Source organism: Diadema antillarum, unplaced genomic scaffold (assembly GCF_040938485.1).
Source record: "Diadema antillarum isolate AM-2024a unplaced genomic scaffold, OU_Dant_1.0 seq00000070_RagTag, whole genome shotgun sequence".
Taxonomy (NCBI): domain Eukaryota; kingdom Metazoa; phylum Echinodermata; class Echinoidea; order Diadematoida; family Diadematidae; genus Diadema; species Diadema antillarum.
In genome coordinates, this window is record NW_027271169.1 from 841,187 (window position 1) to 865,084 (window position 23,898).

The 23,898-nt window shown below is 39.0% G+C and overlaps 1 protein-coding gene across 1 annotated transcript in view; it reads right to left on the reverse strand.

Moving 5' to 3' along the window:
- The window catches only part of LOC139726019 (protein FAM13A-like), a 71,083-nt gene extending 51,464 nt beyond the window's left edge, over positions 1 to 19,619 (reverse strand). Inside the window, exons 1-3 of the mRNA XM_071637099.1 lie at positions 19,430 to 19,619; positions 5,496 to 5,705; positions 4,678 to 4,861 (exon numbers count right to left, since the gene is read on the reverse strand). Coding sequence (XP_071493200.1) covers positions 4,678 to 4,861; positions 5,496 to 5,705; positions 19,430 to 19,583 — 548 coding nt within the window. The 5' untranslated portion in view covers positions 19,584 to 19,619. The remainder of the gene's footprint in view (positions 1 to 4,677; positions 4,862 to 5,495; positions 5,706 to 19,429) is intronic.
- Positions 19,620 to 23,898: the final 4,279 nt, after the last annotated feature.

A 23,898-nucleotide genomic window follows, 5' to 3' on the forward strand; every position in this document is an offset into this window, starting at 1 on the left:
TTAATTCCATAGAGAATTACAATATCTTACAGGAATCATTACTTTGTTAAGTTTATATGGGGGTCCTCTTGCTTTGTGAACCAATTTTCCACAATAGACATCTTTTCCTGCAAACAATACCTGGCATAAAAAATAGCCTGGACATCCACTTTTAGTTACGTTGCATCCTATCATTTAGTGCTTTTAATAAATAACTTGTGGCATGCCTAGTATTTAATCTTCATGCTTTAATAGCTTTTTTGAATTCTCTTCTAAACAATCAATCTTCTACAAATTGTATGTCAATCACATATAGCCTGCACTACAGCCAGTATAAACATGTACACCCAATGTGAAAAGCCTTTACATAATTGGTAATTAGTGACATTGCCAGTTATAATTTTCTCTTTAATACTACACTTCATCAGATCAAGCTTTGCTAGCTACAAGTATATGTCTGTAATAATTGAAGGCTGAGTATGCAATTCGTCATGAATTCTTTAATTGTCAGCGAACTACTAAGAGAATTTGTCATCAGGGTGTAACCTGCATTGCTAACTGTGACATGCATGACCAATGTGAAAAGAAATCACACATAAGGTGAAATGTTAAAATTTTTGAAAGTTCTGATCACAGTAGTCTATTAACAAGGCAGTATTAAGGTCTCTGCAGAACTTGATACATTATATCTAGTCTTACATAGTTTGCCAAATAGATAATGAGAGGGAGCAACATGCAGCTACTGTCTGATCCTCCCTAACATCAGGGACAGAAATATGTCCATCTTTCCTTGATATAAATAATGAACAGATGTAACAGCAAGTGACCGGCTCATTATGTGCTGGACAATGGAAACAGTGACCATGTCTGGAAAGACAATTCATCCCTTGCAAGATGGAAGACAATTCTATTCTCTCAATAGTAGCCATTTGAAAACATTTTGACAGTGTGCATGAATAATGGGGACAGCATTGTATCATGCCAGTAAGACACAAACATGAGGTCAGAATGTTGACAGAATGCTGTGAAAAACATGAAAACATGATGAGTCACAGAGTTTTGGGTTTTTTGTAAAGCCAGCAGCTGTCCATCACATAATAACACTAGAGGGCAACGTCCACTGGGGTAAAGTCAAAAGGCAAAGAGCAGCAATTACCATCACTGACCACAAAACAAGTATTACATTGATCATCAATTACAATCCGTTGACAGTAATACTCCAGTGCAGAAGGACATTGTAAGTCAGTAATATTCATGTCCTTTTGTCATCATAATCCCCCTCTCTTTCACCTATCACACCCCTCCCCCTTTTTTGGGGTGTTGGCTAGTCCACGAGTGACTCAATCATTGTCTTTGGCCGCTATAACTTTCACTACAACCCCTTTATTATCACTCAGAACCCTTTTAGGTCCTCTGTGCACACTCATTGGAATAATGGGGGGGGGGGTTGAGCTTGATTCTTATCTTGAAAATGACACATTTCTTCTGTTAAAGATTATATTTCTGTCACTTTTGCCTATTTCTTTTTTTATTGAGGGGGGGGGGGTGAAAAAAATCAGACAGCTTGGTAAAAGCAAACTGTTTAATATTACTAATACATTAGTTATTGTGATATAAAATTTTCTTTTATTCATACAGTAATTAATAGGCACACTCATAACCCTTTTCTCGAGAGAGGAAAAGTGAAAGTACTATGCTCAACATCAACATGCTGTTTTATCAGTAGTTGTTGTATAGCTGGGTAAGAACTAACCTGAAAAGGGACCTCCGGACGATTTTCAGACTTTTACATTTGAACAACTATAAATACGTTAAACTGAGTACAGAGTTTCAGAATTTTTAGCGATTGGGATGAGGAATGAGAATCAAAATCTATAACAAATTGCAATGAACAAGGATGATGACATAGCAGCCTCACCATAAGAATGCATGAGTTGGGGCTCAAGGAAGTAGAACAAAAGAAGAAGGCATGCATAGATTTTTCACAGGTGAACTTGTTGAACAAGCGGTATTTTAATGGAATAAGCCAGTTCGTAGTTCCACTTTGCGCATGAGCAGAAATAAGGTCATTTGGACCAACAGGCATAATGGTTTTTAAATTCACTGGGATAAGCATCTGTAATGTAATGATTATTCATGAGATACTTATAAATGCTGCTTGCCAGCACATCCACCTGACAGCAAAAGTGGTATTTGGCAAGAAAGAGATTGTCAATACATTCAATGCAAAATAATGAAATGGATGCTTTCCCAAGTGTAAAAGGGAGGGGAGGGAAGAGGGGAGGGAGGAGAGGTAGTGGGTGGCTATGGGGCTATAAGGTTGACAAGTAATAGCCAGGATAAAGCTTTGGTGGAAATTTGGAATCAATACAAGCAAGGTGTTTAACTATCTACTCTAACAGTGAATGCATTTCTGCTTAACACTATTAAAAGCTCACATAATACCATAACAACTTTGTGACTACAGCCCCCCTCCCCCCCCCCAGTCATTATTCAAAGAAAAACAACAGCACAAAAAAAAAAAAAGCATTTCATGCTAGTCACCAATTTCAATCAAGCAGGGTGGGAATTAACATCTACTCTAGAGGAGAAATGCATTTTGTGCTTAATTCTAAGCTCATATCATACCATAACAACTTTGTATGGGGGGAAAAAAATTGTGTAAAACACAAAGGTTCCTTTATATTGAGGAGACATTATAAAGACATTAACACTTTTGATACATGACCAAAGCAGGTGGGAATTGTAGTTTTACAATGACACAGAATTACATGGTGGTTTCCAGGGGCGGATCCAGGAATTCCGTAAAGAGGGGGCGCGTTTACAAAATTAAAGGGGGGGGGGGGGCGCACGCACCCCTCCCGCATTTTTTTCTTTTTATTTCTTTTGTTGCAACAAAAAATAAAGGGGAGGGGGCGTGCACCGGTTGCGGTCCTCCCTGGATCCGCCCCTGGTTTCCTAGCCAAGTAAACAAAACTATCCAGACAATCAACCTGATTTTATCTGGATTTCTCAGCCTTCTCAATACAAGGGTGTTGGCATCCACTCATCAAGAGTGAAAGCTCTCGCCATGCCATGAAAAAAAAAAAAAGCAGCCCTAAATTATTTCTTACACTTCAAAACAACCATTTATCATACATCTCCCTTCATACACCTCTTGATCAAAACAAACAACAAAATATAAGTACCTTTGAGTCATAGTTGTGCTTTCAATATCATAAAAAGAATATCCTTTACATGCTAAAAAAAAAAATGGGTCCGCATATTACTCTTGAAAATGCAGACGAGCATATTGACAAATTTTCTTTCATGTAGCAAAGCTATACTTGAATAAAATCAAAAGGGGACTGAACAGAACATTCAAAAGAAATCTAATTTTATATACAAAGAAAAACGTGTTGCAATGTCATTATGTCATCATATCACTGGTTCACAGCAAAACTATCAAACCTCGAATGGCCTGATATGTGGGAAGCAATTAAGTATGGAGTAAATTTTCCTGTGCAAATTTCAAAACAAAATTGTCTTAAAATTTGTGTAAACACAGTTTGATGATGACAATGTAGAGAGAATCCCTTCAAAACATCCCTCTCAATATCTTAAACTACTCCCCACATTTTTTCTCTCAATCTGAGACCAACCACAGCTATCCTTTTGCACACTTGTAGAGCGGGGCACTGCAGAGATTCGCTGCACTGCGCTTACTCAGCGTCGTTACCAAGATTAATTTGGCCATAAAGTCAAACCGAGCAGTCCCACAGTGGACTAGTTGCGTCAGACATATACGTGCATGCCTCTTTTCCCCACGGGCCGTGGTCGGCGGTAGGATCAACTCATCCCTATCTTGCATGTGTGCTGTACATCATCTCCCATTATAAAAATCTGTGGATACGTTACTTATCACCCCCATTTACATCTTGGTGGCGTAAATCATCAACTTTTACTTCCCAGCTCCGCATCACTAGCAGACACTCTGACGGCAAGAACCGTACTTATGAAGACGTGAAGAGACATCCGCCGGTTTCAGTTTTATTGTGCTGATTGCCCACTGGAGTCTAATACCACTCTCAGACCCCCGCGATCTTGCGTCAGGTTTGATACTGGTGTAATCGGACGGGACGAGGAAGAATCTATCAAAGTGTTGTGATCTGAATGAAAACCAGTATATGATTTAAGAAAAGTTGCCCAACTTTCGAATAAAGTAATTAAGTTCCTGCAACCACCTCTATTTGCATGTTTTGTCAAGCTGGGCACCTATGAAATCAACTTTTTTTTTCTTAGTTCTGAACTCATCAACACTGTATACTAATATTTTTTTATAGCTTTTTCCTATTCTGGTATCCCCTTCTTTGTCCTTTCATTTTGTTTTATTGTCTTGTTATATTCCCCTTGTGTTATTTACCTGTGTGTATGTGTCCTGTTCCTTCAGTTATAAATGAAGGAACACTGTAACAAACCATATTGCCTAGAGGCCAATATTCAAGTCAAGCAAACTGTTTAAAGATAACGGTCTCCTCAACTTGTATACCTTAAAAGATACAATGAAATATATGTGTGTACGCTACACATGTAATCATCTATTTCTTCTGAGTACTCTCGTTTATATTTCGATGTGTAAATTGTTGACTTTTGTCATAACGATTTCATTTGCACAAGTTGAGAAATAACAACAAACTGAAAGCAAACAAACCGACTTACCGGAAGAGATTGGGTCCAAAGACGATGGCCAGTGCCATAGAGTTCATCTTGTTGGTGTCCTCGTACTGGGTGACCTTGAGGAGGAAGCGGCAGAGGAAGCGGAGGACCACGAAGTTCTCCTCCGGGAGCTGCTGGAGGAGGTTCTTGAGTTGCTTTAGGCTCTCCTCCTTGTTGTACTGGAACTCTGTGAATGATGGATACCACAATCATTGGAAGAGGGTATGATGATACAATGTAGTGATGATGACGATGATGACGATGATGACGATGATGAAAATGGTGATGATGATGGTGATGATGATGATGATATTGATGATTATAATGATGATAATGATGATGAAGATGATGATAATGATGTTGAAGATGATGATGATAATGTTGATTATGATGATGATTGTGATAATGAAAATGATGATGCAAACAATGATGGCCCATAATATTCTCAAACATTGACAAAAACATTACCAAAATGATTACTACATTAGGATGACCATCTTCCTTGTGATGCGTAGTGTTTAGGCATTGAAAAAGCATAAAATCAAATTTGAATCACACGGATTCAACAAATAATGCTCTCTCAGGAGCGAAATTCAAGGAATACAAAATAAATGTAATTCTTTATTTCCTTTGTCTATCAGAATATGTGAATATGCTGCACAATTTTCGAGAATAAAAATCTTTTAACAATTCAAAAGATGTCTCACTAGATGTCTGTATTTTGCACTTCAGTGCTCCAGACACTGAAACCATGGCAACAGATTCATGGTCTCTTCGAGGCATCTCGGGGGAACTGGGTTAATGTGAATTCAATTCATCACCTTCCTGTACGGCCAGAAACTGGGCATGGAGCTGCTGAGTGATGAGGGAGTCCGGCAGCTCTCGGAAGAAGAGCTTGAGGAGACTGGCTACTGCCATCACATCGCTGGCTTCCTCTAAGTTGGCATCGCCATGGCGATCAAAGTGGAGCTTGAGCTTGTCCACCACCTTGGAGCTCCCATTGATGCGGAAGATGCCTTCGTGGCCGATTCCTGCGGAGCCAACAGAGAGGTGTGAAATGCTGATTTCTACTCTTTGAGTGTTTATTATTTAAGAGATTTAATATAAAGATTAAATGAGAACTTACCTACTTGAAAATTGATCTTTATTTTACGAGGGAGTTGTAGAAAGAGAATACGTTGAGAGAGACACAATACAATAATGATGATGATTAATATATAAAATTGACAATAAAATAACACGGACAAAGAATAAAGAATTCAATATTTCCCGTCATCTTTTGACCTCAGTCAATGGCCGACACAATTAGATTATCAAAGAAAAACAAGACAAAACAATGGAGCAGCATTAGCGCATCTGAGTACTGGAGGATGTTTGTATATCAATTGACACGGTGACTTCATTCTGTGGCATCTCATCAGTCAGTGAAGGGGACTACAACGAATAGCTGAGGTGATGGCCAATGGAAAGCAAAGATAAAAAAAGAAAATAGACAATATTACAGGCAAATATTGGAAGACAAAAAAAAACTAAAGGGCAATATAATCACATAAAGTAAAATAAAGAAATTACAGCTCTGTGGGAGAGAGAAAAGAGAGCAGACAGAGGACACAACATAAATAGAGGTAAAGAAGAGACATTATTACACGACTGCCCACTAAATGCTTTCCTATACACAGCTTCAAATACTCCAAATTTTGTGAATGCATCCAAAGGCAGCCCCCCCCCCCCCCACCGCAAGTCTACAAAATGAGTACATGTCTGCTTTCCAAATGGATATCAAATACAGAAGTCTACTCATTTCAACTGATATCCATCAAATCACCTCAGCTCGAGGCAAAATCAACGTCATCCTTCTCAATATCCGCAACCACATCAAGCCATCCCTCATGTTTACTTTAAAAAAAAAAGCATCATTTATTCAGCCCTACTAAGCCTAGCCCCCTCCTCCCTCCTACTCCCCCCACCCCCACCCCCTCCCAAGTGTCACCATGATTCACGAAACCACATTTAACACACAGGGAGGGAAGCAGGTAAACAATTGAGTGTGATACTTCATGATTCAGTTGGAGTGTTCCATGTACTCACTGCTAGATGACATGAAGGTTTTTCCAGGCCTTCCTAGAATGATCAAACAAGATTGTACCTTGGCGGTTGCCTGGTGCACAAGGAAACTAATATGAAGCACCAAGGGAATATTCACAAATCTGATGCTTTTGTTGCATGATTGGAAAACCCAGACACTGATGCTTGAGCAGTTCATTTGTATGTCATACACACCTCATAATATCAGCAGGTCATCCAAGATCCAAGCCGTATTTTTATTTTCTTGCTGATAAAACTAATTTCATATTCATATCTACATGCTCACATAGAAAACTAAAGGGCAGATCATTTGATTCGAAACAGAGGCAAGCTACTAACACAGACCCCACACACGCACACACACACACACACACACACACACATGTCTCTCATTCACAAATAGTGCAAAAGTCTTTGTTTAGTTTTGCTAATATTTCTATCTACCTGTTATTTTCATTTGAAGGGGAAGGGGACAAAAGGCTGACCAAATTTGTGTATGGGTGTATGAGTGTGTCTGTGTTTGGAAAGTGGGGAGAGTCTGTAAGATAATAACATTCATGGGTAGACCCATTGGGCAACTACAATGCAAGCTTTTTGAGGCCTTATCATATATACACAAAGACTGGAGAGGCTTATTTTTGAATGACCAGTAATGCACTATTGACTTTTTATAAAGTGAATGCTGACCCTCCCCTCTTACCCCCCCCCCCCCCAAAGAAAAAAGCAAAATGAAAAAGCCCAACAACAACAAAATGAAGTACAAAAACAGACAGATCAAATTCAATAGTTGACTTACTCTCTATGGGGGGCAATCTAGTCTTCATCACCCTCCCACTGTGGTATTGCAACACAATGAAATTGTGTTTTCTATTCACACAAAAGGATATAGCCATCACACGTACTACAAACGCATTTATGCACACTGTACATGATGCAGGCAAGGACATCAGGTCCCGTAGGTCTGACATAAGGTTATGTACATGCATGTACATCCCAAAGAAAACTTTGTGTGAGTAAAAAAGGAGAAGCTCATACAATCACATGATGAAGAATATTTTAAAATCAAGCACAATACCCCATCAAAAAGGCACATGAAGTATATGTACACAAAGGCCATGACACAATAGCAATTAACAGCAAATCAAAAGTTATTAGCCAACAACGAACCGAAGAAAAATCACCCTATCTACCAGCCGGGAATTAATCAGATTAACAATTCATTTCTTGACACCTAGCAGGCACAGGCTCAATACGGCAGATGTAATCCAGACATGATTAGCATCACTCCCAGTTCAATCCCTTCAGGAATTATTGGACGGCTAAAAGCGGGAGATGTCATTTTTGAAGAGAGGGTAATCTGCGCCCTCATTCCTGATTATGAGGCCAAGCAATATTTCAGCATTTTTGTTTTCTTCTTTCTAGGATGATGGACGGCTACTGTCTTTCCTCGAGCCACAGGAACGAGGGCAATGGGGCGGATGAGTTTGTGATGTGGCCGACATCTCGTCTTCACTGTTTGTTCGGACTGTACCTTCGCCAGAAGCAATCAAGCTCATTAATACTTTACGAGGTGAATGTCGTCCTGGATGCATCTTGACAAGGGTTTGAAATATTGGCTAGGAAGAAATCATCTTTTAAAGGGCGAGATGTCCAAAGTTGGCTAGTTTAAGAGCAAGTCACTCAACACGAATGGCCTCCTATCATAAAAAATATAAGGTATTGCAACACAAAATAGTACAAATCTATACCCAAGCAGTGACAATCTACTATTGGTTCAATGTTCATGAATACTATCCTGTATCTAAAAAATAAAAACCTGTTTAATTTGTATCATTATGGCTCCACTTGAGCAGTTGTCATTTGTTTCAGCAGTGAATTATCATTAGTTTTGAATCTATAAACTTTTTTGCTAATGAATTTGATGCAATCATATCATTTTCATGTTTTTATAATAAAAAAAAAGAACAAGTCAATACTTTTGAAGAGGGGGGGGGGAGATATTTTAGTCTTTTTCTCATACAACAGGTGAGGAGAACTCCTGGTTCGTTGAACTGTGAATCAACAAGAAATGTTGGTTTAAAGTGAGATGGCAAAAATCATGAAGTTCTGATGTCGCTAAATTAAATGTTGAAATGATTGTGTGGCGTGATGGCTAGACAGGAAATTGACTGTACATGCCTATACATCACTTTGTATACAAACAATGAACTGTTGGCAAATTGCCAAGATGACTCACGTTGTGCTCACTCCGAATATTGGCAATTCAGAGCCAGGAGGATTTAAACACCAAACAAAAATCAGTGGAGTTAACACCCTTTTGGCTCTAAGCTGACAGACCAGATGATTCTGCATACACGAATCAATATTGCATGTATATTAGGCCTTATTCCTACTGGCCACAAAAAGGCATTTCACCTAACCTGACAGCAAAGGACACACAGACAAATAATGTTTCTCCAGCACAGCAGATGGTATTAAAGGGGTCAATTACCTAGCAAAGATCGACATATGTCATCCAGTCCATCAAGGGCAATTTTCACAGACGAAAACCATGCTAATAAGCCATTGGGGGATAGACAAAATAAAACATTCTTAGCATGCTGCCGAGAGAAATTTTATATTTGTGCACAGGAAAGCAAACTGTGTGAGATCATTAACAGAGAGAGGGAGAAAAAAGAAGAAGCAAAGTTCCTCAGTCATTATTACAGCAGTGTCACAATCTTTCTGAGTGTAATTGGAATTTCCCAACAAGCCCGTCCATATATTTGAAATTAACAAGACCCCTGAGACGATAATTCACCCAGCACAGTCGCTGCTCGATGAAAGGCAGTGCATTGCCAACCCATAGGAGCTGGACTAGAACCAAACGCCCAGGTCAGTCTCAGTTAGTCTTTCTCTCTCATACCCCTTTCATACTGGGGGTTAGCTCGCTTCAGGTCTGCACCTGAAGCGAGCTAACCCCCAGTATAAAGGGTTGAAAAATGTTTAGCCCGAGCTAAAGTTAGTCCGCTCTAGGGAGGTAGATCAGGTCCGCTTCACGTCCGAGCTAACGTCAGTATAAAAGGTATCTCGAGTTTAGCATGAGCTAAATTCACTGACCCGAGACCGGAAATCGTGTATGGCGCTTCCGGGTTGCCAATAATGTACGTTTACTGCTGTACGAATAATTGCCACCGGCACCGCTGTGTATTATGACACACCGCATGCACTGGTGTACTAATAGCCTTTTATGCTGTCACTGTTTGCTGTTCGGTAAAACTCTCAGGGAACTCTTTGAACGACATGATTAAGTCGTCAAAAAAAAAAAAAAAAATAGACTGCTGCAGTGTATGTACACTTGTACACTATACACAATGTATCTATGTTGATGACTGGTTGAATTTCGCGCATAACGTATAACAATGTAACAGAAATCGTACTCCTACACATGTAAGTCAAGCATGAATACTGTCACTGAATTTTCACGCTTGGTGGAAGGACAGCAGGGTGTGGGGGAGGGGATACAGTAGGTCTAGTCTCGCACGTAACCTTGGGTGGCAGTATAAAACAACTTAGCCCGAGTTAAAGTTAGCTCGCTTCTGAAGCGAGCTAAAAGTCGTGTACGAGCTAAAAGTCGTGCCCCCAGTATGAAAGGGGTATTAGAGAGACAGGGGTATAAGACTTGGACATTTTACCCACCATATGAGGTAGCTCGACTGCTGGGGCATCTCCTTTGTAGCAAGGGAGATGAGCCTTCCCTATAAAGACAGCTGTTCATTAGTGTGTGACATTACATCCACAGCTCTGATAACATGCAACTAGCTAACACATTTAAGAAAAAAATCAGATAATGTGATCATGCTTGAGAGAAACTCTGATCTCCGACTTGGGCAACGCGATGACGCACAACAAATGCAAATACTGACACTGTTATGTACTTGAATTGAACATGAGCCATAGTTAATGAATAGAAATCAAATATCCTGTAGAAACTCTGAACAGACTATCCAAAGTAACAGTGTTTAAACTGATGAAATGGTGCTGGTATAATTTGATGAATCTGTTTATTACAATGGATATTCTGCTCTCCAGAATCCATGGTGTGTGTATTTCACATGTGTAATTCTGCATCTCTTTCTTTCTCTCTCCTTCTTCTCTCTCTCTCTACTACTTTAATTCAAATTCAATTCAAATTTTATTTTCACTTTTTACAACACGGCCTTGTTTTATGAAAAGTTATTGTGTGGTAAGGAAATTCATATTCCATTGTTTTTTTTTTTTATAACACAGAGCTTTAATGTACAAAGAAATATGTGAAATTTGACACGCGTGTCATTGGAAATGTACAATACAAATATCAATCCCTGCTGTGTTTGTTTACCTCATGACAGTGACACTATCTGTTACTGCACTGATCAAATGCATATTTCATCAATGACAACATTTCACGAATTTCTGAGCAAAAATAATCAGTCCTCTGGACAGATACAAAGGGTGTAATTATGCTGAAGCTAAACTAAAGTGACTGAAGACACAATTTGTCTGTCACAATATCAGCAATTCTATATCTTCTAACACAGTTCTGTGCATTTTCGACTTGCTCTTTAAATAGAAAGCACACAAATTACATTTAAAACTGCTATAAAAGATACAAATTGTTTTAGTTATCTCATGTGCTTTGAACAAGGTTACTAAAATATTACCAATAAAAGCAATTGCAAACATTTGACAATGGGGGTTATAGAGACAAATATTGTAGGCCTATACAGATGGATAGAAAAATGGCACAGACGGACAGACATTGTATTATGCTATATATTTCATGAGTCTAATTTTTTTTTCCAGGATTTCTCAACAACTTTGCGAGTGGTTACATTTACAATCTTGGAGTACAGTAATGAACGGAGAAATGTACATGTATGTATGTGTGCACGTCTCACTCATGTTGGGATCTGAGTTGATATTTTTGCATCTTGTTTTATACACGTGTACATTCACGAGTAACACCTGGCTCATAGAATTCATGACATGAGGACCTTGCAAAATATATGGCGTATATAGAAGACACTAAAGACAGAAAGACAGACAGACAGACAGACAGACAAGACAGACAGAGAAGACACAGGTATAAGAGAAAAGATCATGGGTTTCCTTTTCTGGGGCTGGGTAATTTACAAGCACCTCACTGGTTCTCCCAAGAAACTACCAGTTTCATGGGATATAAAAATGAAAGGTCTGTAAACAGATGTTCACCTTTGACCTTTACCAGCTCCTCCATGGAGCTTTGGTTACAACCATAGAATCACAAACTGTGGGAATTAAAGCCTCAACTTGTTGCGTCTGAGCAAGAAGGTCCTCACAGCAAAACCTCCACCCTCTTTATTTCATTATCATTTCTTACAAGGGATGTAGGAGCAAGTAACTGGTGGTACCAAGCATTGAGAAGTAAAAAAAAAAAACCCCAAAAACCCCCAAAACCCCCCCAGCAACCCCCCCCCCCCCCGAAAATGCAGCAGGAACCTGAAATTGATACTATGATATAGGCCACAAGGCATGATACAGTTTATAGGGCACAGATTTGGATGATTACAGTAGGTTGTAATGACATCTAATTTACTCACATACATTGCCCTCATTTTCACGTGAAACCCATTTCTAATGAATGGTCTGGTTTCAGTTCACACATCTTACACACTTTCTACACTAAACAATTGCCTTTATTTGGGCATGATAGACCCCCCCCCCCCCCCCCCAGGTTTCACTTTGGAAAGGCTACATGCAGAGTAAAACTGTATCTGCTGCTTGAAGGCTTGTATGTTTGCTTGAAAGTTTGCATGGTGAAAGAGTTGTATTGTTACTGACTGATTTTCATCTCCTTTTTAGAGTTGGAACTCATGGTTTTGGCTGAAATGTAAAAGAGCTGATACATGTACAGTAATGCATTGTTCATTTAAATCACTTTACACATGGGATCATTTTCTGCAAAGATCATTCATAAATACCATCACAAAAAGAAGGAAATCAGCATTCACTCAATCACAATGTCTTCACACAGAAGTAGTAATGAGTCAGAACATTTTTTTTTTTAGTTTGGACCTTATCCCTAAAGCTGTGAACATAGTGCTCTTGGAATTTGTAGTACAAAGGAATGAAACTGATTGATTTTTTTGTCCCATTTTCAATTGTGAAAATTGTATACAACTGCTCGTTTACTTCCTTGAGCTTTCTAGATGAGTAAGCACACTGTAATGAAACTGCAAAAGAAAAGGGGATCTTTTGTCTTCTGGGAAGGGGGAAGGGGGTGGGGGAGATAGAAGCAATGTGACTACTCACACCCCTTACATCTTCCCCACAACCACAACTATCCTTTATTGCTTTTTCTCTGTACTCTTAAAGGAAAATGAAATCTAAACTTATGAGGATTGAGTGAATGCAGTAATATTACTATAATACTTGTGACGTATGTTATGATCATTACAGCATGACTGCTTTTGAGGTATACAACAAAGGGTAAGAAAACAAGGAAAATGGGGGTACCATGCTATTGAAGTCCGCATCAATCATAACAATAACAAAAGGCACGCTGCATTTTTGGCCCGTACACCGAAGGCATACCGGATGAAATGCAATGCAATGGAAACAAAACTTGATCTAGGTGTACCATGCCATCTCCTCAGTTTGTACTTCCCTGCTTTCTTCTCTTCCCCTCCTCCACCCCCCCCCCCCCTCATTTCACAAGCATGGCAATACAGAACTGTTACATTCTATGACTAAGACATGCCATTCACAGAAAATTTGAAATGCTTTGAATACCACAGCCGAAGGGTAAATCAATCCACAAGGAGAAATAGATAATGGCTAATGGGCAGAAAACTTGATGAAGCGTCACAGAAATTTTGGTACTTCTACTTTATCCCATGAACAAGGACACTGCTGTCGTCCATAACTCAAGTAAATAGGCCTAGTTTTCTCTTTATCCACTAGGCCTACTTCTTTCATGTAATATCTACCTTAATTTTCAGTGAAACTAACAAATGAAGTCTGTTGGATCAACATTTCAGGTTTTAAATAAAAAAAGTTAAATTGCTTTTACCAGTGCTAGTATTATGTTACATAATATGAAAGAGCCCCTCACTACAATGTCTTCTAAATATTGAGCATTTGGTAGATGGTGAGAGCTGTGCACTTAGTCTTATGGCACAAAAAGACAATCTTTCCAACTTACAGAGACAATAAAACAAGGAAAGTCAAGCTGTAACAATCTGCAGTATTTACCAATCTGCAGAATGACATCAAAAAATTTTCTGAGAATAAGGTTTTTATAACATTGAAAAAGAAAAGATCTCTTTGCTATCAAAATGACTGCAATTTTCCCAGCAAAATTTTATGAGGAAGACTGTTTGTGTACACCTAGAAAGGACAGAAAGAGAGGCCGCCATATAGCCACTAACTTCACAAAAGCTCTGGTCATCACTCAACAGACAGCCATCCCTTCTGGCTGACCTCGCTCCTGGTCAATTCTAGCTAGAGCAAGGGTCAGATACATGTAAAAAGAATATGAGACACTGTTCAATGTCCCAGCTAAGGGCGAATTATTGAGTGGATCCCTATTCATGGAGAATCTAGTATGTGTATACAAGGGCATTCCCACAGCTTCCATCTTTTATTCATTTTCTTTTGGAGGGCATAATACTTTGCAGAATGGAAAGCTCTACAAGCATTCCTATTTCCTGTGAAGAGTTTTCCAGAGAGTATGGGAACCTAAAAAACAAACAATCAAACAAACATGACGCTTTGAGAAGAGAGAAAATAGTACAGCACCAGAAAATAACAAATCTATAATGACAAGGTAGTTCTGTGTCACAAAAACGACAACATAAATAAGGATGATATATCATTTCTGTATTCGTTTCACAACAATGAACGTAAGCAGACTGGCCAGATGAAGACAAAAATTAAAAAGGTCATAGAAGTTTACTTTTTTATCTTCTTTCTTCAAAGTGACACTCGGTCTAGTTTGAGAAACAGCCACACTCATCTGCAGTGTAAATGTTTAATCATTCTTTAGAGCACATTGGTTTTAGTTCTAAGGTTTGCAGTACATGTAGGTTAAAACAGATTTGTGTAGATGCTCCCATGCATATCAAGGAAAATTAATACTTCTGCACACATACTATTACAGAGTGTTCAGACCCTCAAGTGCATCCCCTCGCCAACTGGTTTTCAACAACGAACTACACTTCATACAACAGCTGTGTCATGAGAAAAGTCAATCACTTGCGTAACTGATGATGCCCTTTAATACTACCAGAGTGCATGCACCAGGGACGGAAGTGAATGAATCTAGTCAAACTAAACTTCAGCTTCTAATAATTGAGTTTCAGAGGACGAACTGTTTAACTGCAAACATATAGGCACCCTACTGACATTCAAAGAAAAAAAAATGACTTTAAAATAAAAAGAATGGAGCATTACTGGTAAATCGTGAGTAACGAAAAAATGTTTAGGAGAAACGTGACTATTACTTGTAAAGTTTGTTTCACGTTTGTAAAAATAACTTGATTAGCAGGAAAATGTTTCTAAACAAGTTTACATGTGTCCTTCAGAGAAGTGAGAAATCCCCTCAAAGACAGGAGTCAGCTTTCGCTGCCCACTACTAGAGCAAAAAAAGAGGCTGGACTGATTCGCAGGGAAAGACAGTATGAGCTTCATGGAAATTATGTGTAATGTGGACAGGAAATCATTGATATCGCTGTGTAATCCCTCAAGCAAGGATTGAGTGCTGACAAGTGCCTACTCTCACTCCATCACCTGTTTGGTGACGCTGCTCACATTTGAGCCCCTCCTCCGGCACACTGGGGCATGCATCTCTGACATGCTATGAAAGTGTTTCCCTGTGCCCCTTATTGGTATGTATCATTTCCTTTCTCTATAATTCAACAACTTCTTCCATTCCATTGAAATAACATTATGTAACATAGGTCTCCGTTTGTTTGTTTGTTTTTTCCACTTGAAAATTGAGAAACATGATAAAAGTGTTGAGAAAAACGATAAAAAAAAACAAATAATGAATGGTATATTAACAGAATTGACGGAATTAGAGCAGGGCATAAAATGATCTAACACAGGACTGTTGAATTCGATGATCTATACTTCAGCATGCATTAATGTAAACTTGACATTTCTAAGAGGATAGATGTCATTTTCAAAACACAGCAGCAGCAAAGCAAATACAAATGCATATTTTTGGCTGCCTCGCCTTTTACCCTTCCCTCCCTCCTTCCCCTCCCCGCATCTCATCAGTCTCAGTGTAAACATTAATAAGACATGTCTTTGGTGCCCAGCATGTGTTACATATGTACTAAATGGGGTTTTCTTTCTCACATAACTCTGCTCACATGCTGATCATACATTATTCCAGTGCGGCTAAGAGTCAACACTGTCAAGTGAACGCTATCGTGTTTCCAATAGCAACAGAATGATATGATCAATATTCACGTAATGTGCTGAATTCGGGAGATGCCAGACATTCCCCATGCCATGGGAAGGGATTGACCGGGAAGTTCCAAAGCATACATGTACATCTACAGCAAAAGTACTATTCGACATTTCCAGTTGGGAAAAAGCATAATTTATGGAGTGCAATGCTCTCTGATTTTATCTCTTTCCTGACTGTCATGTTAAATATCAAATAACTAACTGTACACAACATACATCATGCAGATGATGACTTCCTGGGAGGGAACATACAGAACAGTGCCCTCGTATAATGTGGACCAGGAATGCTATAACCTTGTTGATAGCACTTCACTATTCTAAGAGCTGAAAAGGCATATTTTGGTGGGGGAAACAGTATTTTTACCTTTCCTGCAATAGACAAAATGCAGTATTTTTGGCAAAAAACCCCTCAACAACCACAAAACCAACAACAACAACAAAGAAGCAATGCTCCCCCTCCCCCCCCCCCCCCCCCAAAAAAAAAAAAAAATGTATAAAATGCTGCAAAAAAGGAATACCGGTAGTTTGCATCACTGGTGGACTGTTGTTTTTCCCAGGAGAAGTCCTAATTAAAGACCAAAGAGTCAGCCCTCTCCAAAATAGCATGTTTACCACTGAAGTGAGAACATGCAAAATATTCCCTGATAGCCCAAGTCACCATCTGAGCCACATAATGGGCTATTTTTAATAGTTAATGAAGTACTTTGAGAACACATACCTTCATCAACTTTCTTATGGTAGCCATTACTATAGCATCACCACTAAAGCTTGCATCTATAATGTGCCCAGCATATACTCAACTGTATTACATGCTGCTTCCCCATATCACATTCATGTATCAATACATCAACAAACTAAGTGGTTGCTGTTTTTAGCATTGAATAGAATATATAGAATTCTACATTGTGCTGAAAATGTCATCCTCTCATTTAACACCTTTCACTAATTTCTCATAAAAAGCATGCAACAAATGGTCTGCGATCACATGATTCTGTCCATGTAGTCAATGACCGGTGTTGGACTATCCCATAAAATAAGTACAGTGTATAAAAATAGGTGTGTCTTCAAACAAAGAGTTTTTATCTGCCATTTACATTGTGTAAATTATCTATACCCTTGTTTTCTGCACAGCAAAGTCTGTTATGAGCTAATGAACTCATCAGTAAATGCAATATTACATCCGACCCACTAAAACATCCATAGGAACAAGAACATCTATAAAGATGTTCAGATATGACCTCCTTCTGTTTTGTAATAGTGTAATACACGTATATTTAATATGTATACAAGCCTTACAGAAAGGAAAAGCAGAGCGGCACTATGTCCACATTAACCGTTCTAATCGTGTGAAAGCTTTGCACTATTCAAGTCAACATAAAGAGACCTCATACATTGTACTACCAATCAGGCTGTGAAACTGGAAGCTACATCATGTTCTCTGAAAGGATTACGACCGAATGCGACATCAAATGTCCTCTCCTTCCTTACAGTAGAGACTGAAGTGTGCTTGCTCTCAAGGAGGTGTCCCAGAGTTTCACGTCGTCTAGACAAGACGCCTCCACCAGGCGACATACACGAATCGACTCAGAATTCAAGCTAATGCAAGGCTAAAATACACTGGGCAGTCTGGTTGTAAGATAATCATGTGGACGAGTGCGGACTCTCATTTTAATACCATAGTATCAGCATGCATCTTTATGTAGGCCACAGAAAACTGCTCTCAATAATCATCTCTGGACAGCAAATTTGCATCTGACAAGCTGGCGCCATATATGATCTCCCATTACCTACCATTTAAGCTAGATGAGATAAGCAACATTCTGAATGTTCAAATTTACAAAATTCTTGTGTCAAGTTGTTTTCATTGCAACTGATTGACAAAGTGCCCTTCAACAATGTACTTGTAGCTAAGCACTAGTTATTCAGTGTTCTAGAAGTAGCTATGAGAAAAATCATGGGCATATACATACTCAGGTTGGATTTGAACCAATGATCTTCTGCTTCAGTGGTCTAGTGGATCTGATGCCTGTCCAGTAATCAGGAGATCGTTGCTTGAATCCAACCCGAGTATGTATGCCCATGATTTTTTTATCATGGCTCCTACTAAAACACAGAACAACTGGTGCTTATTTACATTGTATGATGATAAAGGGAAATTTCTCAATCAGTTGCAACAAGAGCAACTTGACCCAAGAATTTCATGAAATTTAAATTAACAAGCAGTACTCATTCCATGCTATAAGGATTAGAACCAGCACTGGCTGTCAGGCAGAAGCTCGGTAGTCTAGTGGATACAATGCCAGTAATCAGGAGATCATTAGTTCGAATCCAACCCAAGTATATATGCCCATGTTTTTTTATCATGGCTATCTACTGAAACACTAAATATTCAGAGCTTATTCATGTTCACAAAGGGCAATTTGTCAATCAGTTGGAGTTAATAGATTCATCTCTATCAAATAACTCCCGGCAGTATTTTGTGTATCACCTTCAGCATTTCATCCTTTACAGCACAGAGAAAGATAGATACCCCTTTTATACTGTGCACTACTTTAGTCCACTCCCGAAGTGAGATAACTTTAGCTCAGGATAAGACAGTTTTTACTGCCATTCTCACCCATCTGAGCTGCATGTGAAACAGTGTGCCCATCGGGGTCAATCAACGTTAACATTTGGAAGCAAATTCCTTTTTGAAGGCTTGGGTCACTGAATTTTAGACCAAGATACCTTTTATACTGATGATGTCAGCTCGGGCCAGGGCACCGTTTCATGAAAGTGTTCAGTCTCTAACAATTTCAGTAAAATCCTCGGTTTTGATTAGCTGAGAAGCTCTGCTCACTGACTGTTACTATGGTGTTTGTCAGGGCTGACCACTTTTATGAAACGGTGCCCTGTTTAGAAGTGGACCTGAACCTCTCTCCTACAGCGGGCTAACTTTAGCTAAGGCAAAAAATTTCTTGACCTCATGTACAGCTGCACTAGGAGTTATCTTCATCTGAAGTGAGATATCTCACAGTGTAAACAGGGTCAGAGAAATGTACAGTATGGCTTGTGGAAGTCATCATGGCAATAATTTGTGGGAGCTGAGAAAATGTGTTTGATGGGTGAAGTATGTGACAGTAATGGGTCAGAAGTCAGAGGGGTAGTGTTCAAAGAGGGACATATCTTGAGAAGGGGTCCACCCACAACTGACCGTGCATCTGGATGAAGTCAATGATCTTTTGCAGGAGTATGGGCACCTTGTAGCCCGAGGGCCCGACCCGGCACAGGTCTTTCAGCGGGACGCCAAACGTCTTGTTGACGACCTTTCGCCTCATGCTGGCCGGCGAGCGGAGAATCTTCTGCATGGTGACGACTCCTCCGTGTTGGTCTGTGCCAGATGGCACGACCTGTAGAGTGATTTGAAAACAAAAGGAAGATCTCCACTTAATGCCAATGACATTTGCTTGCAAAAGCCCATTCAATGTATTCAAAAAATAATAATAATGATACTACTACTACTACCACTACTACTACTACTACTAATAATAATAATAAAAATAATAATAACTACAGCATTTGTAAAGCGCCATCGATCTAGTGGCCTATTTTGAGGCGCAGAGGGACAAAAAAAGAGAATAACATACGAAAGTTAGTAACATTGTGTAGTTATAATGGAAGTTGAAAAACAAGGAAGATACAAAAATATAAATACCCATTAAGCAATTCAACAAATATTCAAGCAAGATGCGAACATATGTATGACTTCATATGCTTTTTAAATGTTTTGATGGTTTCTGTTGATCGGATCCTCAGTGGAAGAGCATTCCAGAGAGATGGGGCTGCAGAAATAAAAGCTGTTTCTCCAAGAGTAATAATAATAATAATAATCTGCATATAAAAAATGGCATTTGCATGGCAAATACATAATAAATGTCACAACTGATTTTGAGTGTGTGTGTGTGTGTGTGTCATGGTAAGATAGAACAATATAGTTAAGTGTATACATATTTACTCTTTTCTTTTTTGTGGGCTTTAAAGTATGCTACAGTCCATGTTTAAATCAGATGACATCCTTTTTTTAATACAGCAGCATGAACCTTCAATAGCTATCTTTTTGCATAATTCATATTTACACACTGGAAAGAAATAAATTAAAAACCTATCAAGGGAAAGCCATACAACATTTACTACCTAAAGAGTCAACATCTAAAATTTGCAGTTATTATTTCTTTTACTTATGGTCTGTTGCAAAAAAAAACAACAACAAAACAATCAGGAAAATCTCTCTGTCAATCAGAATATGTGACAGCCTACACGAACAATAATCAATATCTCAATAAACTGGCATTTTAAAATTTCATGGTCACAGTCCAATGCTTTTCATAAATGTCATCAACACAAGCACATTAACAATTTACAAAGATGTGATTCACTCCGAATACTGTAACAGACCAATGAACCACACTAATCTGGTGGCACATTGTACTAATGAGATTTGTACGAGTTCCGCCTGTGTGCACATATCTAACTTAAAGCCTAATAGGGTGCAGCCGGGAAAGTGTTCATCTGAAGCAGCGAGGTCATGCAAAATGGGCTCAGTTCCATCTCATTGATTGGTCGGTCAGTCATCAATGGTTTATCGTTATCGTTATGGCTACCGATAAGGCATGAAAGGCTTCTAAGTGGGTGGCATCAGGCTCCGACATCGCAGCCCATGTGGGCAATCAAAACGCAGTGTGCTTGCACAGACAAGCATGGAAACAGCATCATCCCTATGCTACTTGAAGCAATGTTGCATGAAATAGTAACACCTTTTCATGGTCAACAGAATCAATTGCTATAGAATGCAAAGCATAATTGCTCTGATGAAATTTCTAGCCTATTTTCGTTTGGTTTGGTTTTTGTTTTGACACAGGCATATCATTAACACTGAGTAATACAGACAGCATTGCACTTCCTCTTATTTTCTCCAAACATTTAAAGCTCAATGGATAAAGATCACGATCACTAAGGCAATATTATGTCAAATCATGTTGACCTAAATCTGCATCTATCCAATATTTTGGCTACATCTCAAACACTGAATAATCAGTCTCTTTTTGCATCAATGACGGGAAATTTGTCAATCAGTTCCAATGCCTATACTTCACAAATGGTCTCAAACGATGTTGTTCAAATCATTTCTTTGTGAGTGATGCAAACTGCAAAGAGATTTGATGATCCTTTATGCCAGTGACAAAGCAGCTAGACAACAGATGAGATCAAAAGTTGTACAATCTCCAAATAGAATATACAACAATGCGAGAAGCAAACAAATCACATAGATCGCCATCACTTCACCACTATTCAAGATGCACCCTCAGTCAGTAAACTCATATCACCATAACAGGATCCCCCTCCCTTCCCCCACCCCCCCCCACCCTTTTCTCTTGGAATAGTTTTGATAGGCCTACACATACATTTAACTTGGTATGCACCGCACGGCTGTATTTGTTCACGTAATGATGAAACATTCCCGGAATCTCTAGATAGCATCCTGCACTGTGCGTTACGGTTGGATAGAGAAAGCTTGGGAAGACAACAAAAACAATTAGCAGCGTCCATATAACAGATGGCTGGAAAACTAAGTCAGGGGGATAATCTGAGACGGGAGCCAAGGCGAGATCAATTATGAGACCGACAATCAGCCGCTAAATGAGTCATTCTCTTTCGTCCAACATCAGCCACTCGATTCCCTTGGGCAGGGGGAGAGGGTGTCATCTGGGGGCAATTACTGCCTCTAAATTATTCCACACGAGGCATTGAGCTACACACCCCCACATCTGAGGTCTAAATGACACCACTGGAGCTTTCATAGCACTCTGCATTCACATTTGTAGTCTCTTCACATCTTCCATCTGTCCTTTATTGAGCTAGGAATCACACAACAACAATAACAAAACATAAAAAAAAAAATAACTATCAATGACACTGCAGCACAGTATCCATATCACAAACTTTATATCAGGTTTCCCAACTTCTGCAGACCCACTAGAAAGGACATTGATGAACAGGGAAAGGCATATTTCAAAGGCAAAACTACACTTTTTTTTTCAAATATACTGTATATGCTATATATTTTGCGGGGGTTTTATTTTCGTGAATTTCGCGAGTCGGGAGCTATTCGCGAAATTAACAACACGCGAAAATATTACCTTCCAAAATGAATCCCTTGCCTTGGTGATATGAACATTTCAGTACTAGTATACCATGTCATGGCTTACCGAACAGACCATACTGGCTAAGCTTGTTTACGTACATACGTCCATGTCTACTTACGAATACTGTAGAGAGCCAATCCATTATCGCAAGGGGACCACTCGTCAGAAATCTAGCGCGATGGACTTAACCACTTCAAAAATGTTGAATTCTAACTTACTAGTTCGCAGAGTTTGTTAAGTTTTTTTCATGCAGTGTATAACTAGTATCATTCTTATTTGCTAGTAAGTTGAAAATTCACACTTTCTTTGCCACTTCATATTTTCTCTGGTCCCCCAATCGCGAATTTAACCACTCGTGAAAATGTGTGAGAGCGGCAATTCGCGAAAATTTATGTACGCGAAAATTATAGCGTATGATACAGTAACCAATACGAAGAAATTGCACATCAAGCAGAACGCAAACATGACTGAATCTTTACAACCAATAACATGAATGAGAATTATCTACACCATAATGCAAAAAACTTAAGCCACCACCCCCCTCCTTATTGGCAAAGATTAACAAAATGTACAAATTGTATGTCTGAAGTTAGAAATTAGATTCACAATGTACGCTGTATTTACTCGTTTCTGGTGAATGGCCATGGATTACTGCATAACAACTCGCAGACAGACTCATTAAAAGGGAAAAACGACCGGGAATAACTTTGCGCCACCAATAGAGACGGATGAGCATGAATAGGATTCTATGGATTATTCATCGGTCCCCAGCTCTCTTCACACACACCACAGGCCTAATGAGTGAGGCGAGTGAGTCAAAGCTAGGGAAGGGTGATCCAGAGATTTAGTGTGCGATCAATCACCTCTGCACAAAAGGCATTATCACTGGAGTCATATGGTGACCCTCAGAGCATAGTGAATACTGGACATTAATCTTAAATGACCCATCAGCTAGAAAGCACAAACAAATCTAATATATCCTTTGTACAATGGCATCTCCACGATCAAATTTAATCATATTACTGTAAATCACAACAAAAGAGAAAAAAAAGCTGAGAATAGCCCATCAAGTCAAGACAGCACTCATGTTGGTATTTACAAATAACTTTATCATTTCGACACATCTAAAATCTCAAGCATTTTCACTCAGACTGTTACGTTTATTTCTCTTTTCACTGTGCCCAAGAAGAATAAATTCCCTTGTGGAAAAATACAATCCTGCTATTTGTAACAGGATGAAACTGGGTATACATTGTCGTGAAATCTCTGTGCATAAACAGTTTCCATTTTATATGAAGAACAGAAGAGTATTATAACTCGAGATCATTTGGAAAATGACAAACAGCATGACAAACTTTTCAGGAATGAAACTGAATTAGAAGCCGTTGATTAATAATCAATAAATGGAACCATGCAAGGCATACTGCCTTCAATAGTTGTATATCATCTGCTGAGATCCTAAAGGGTGTTATGGCATTCT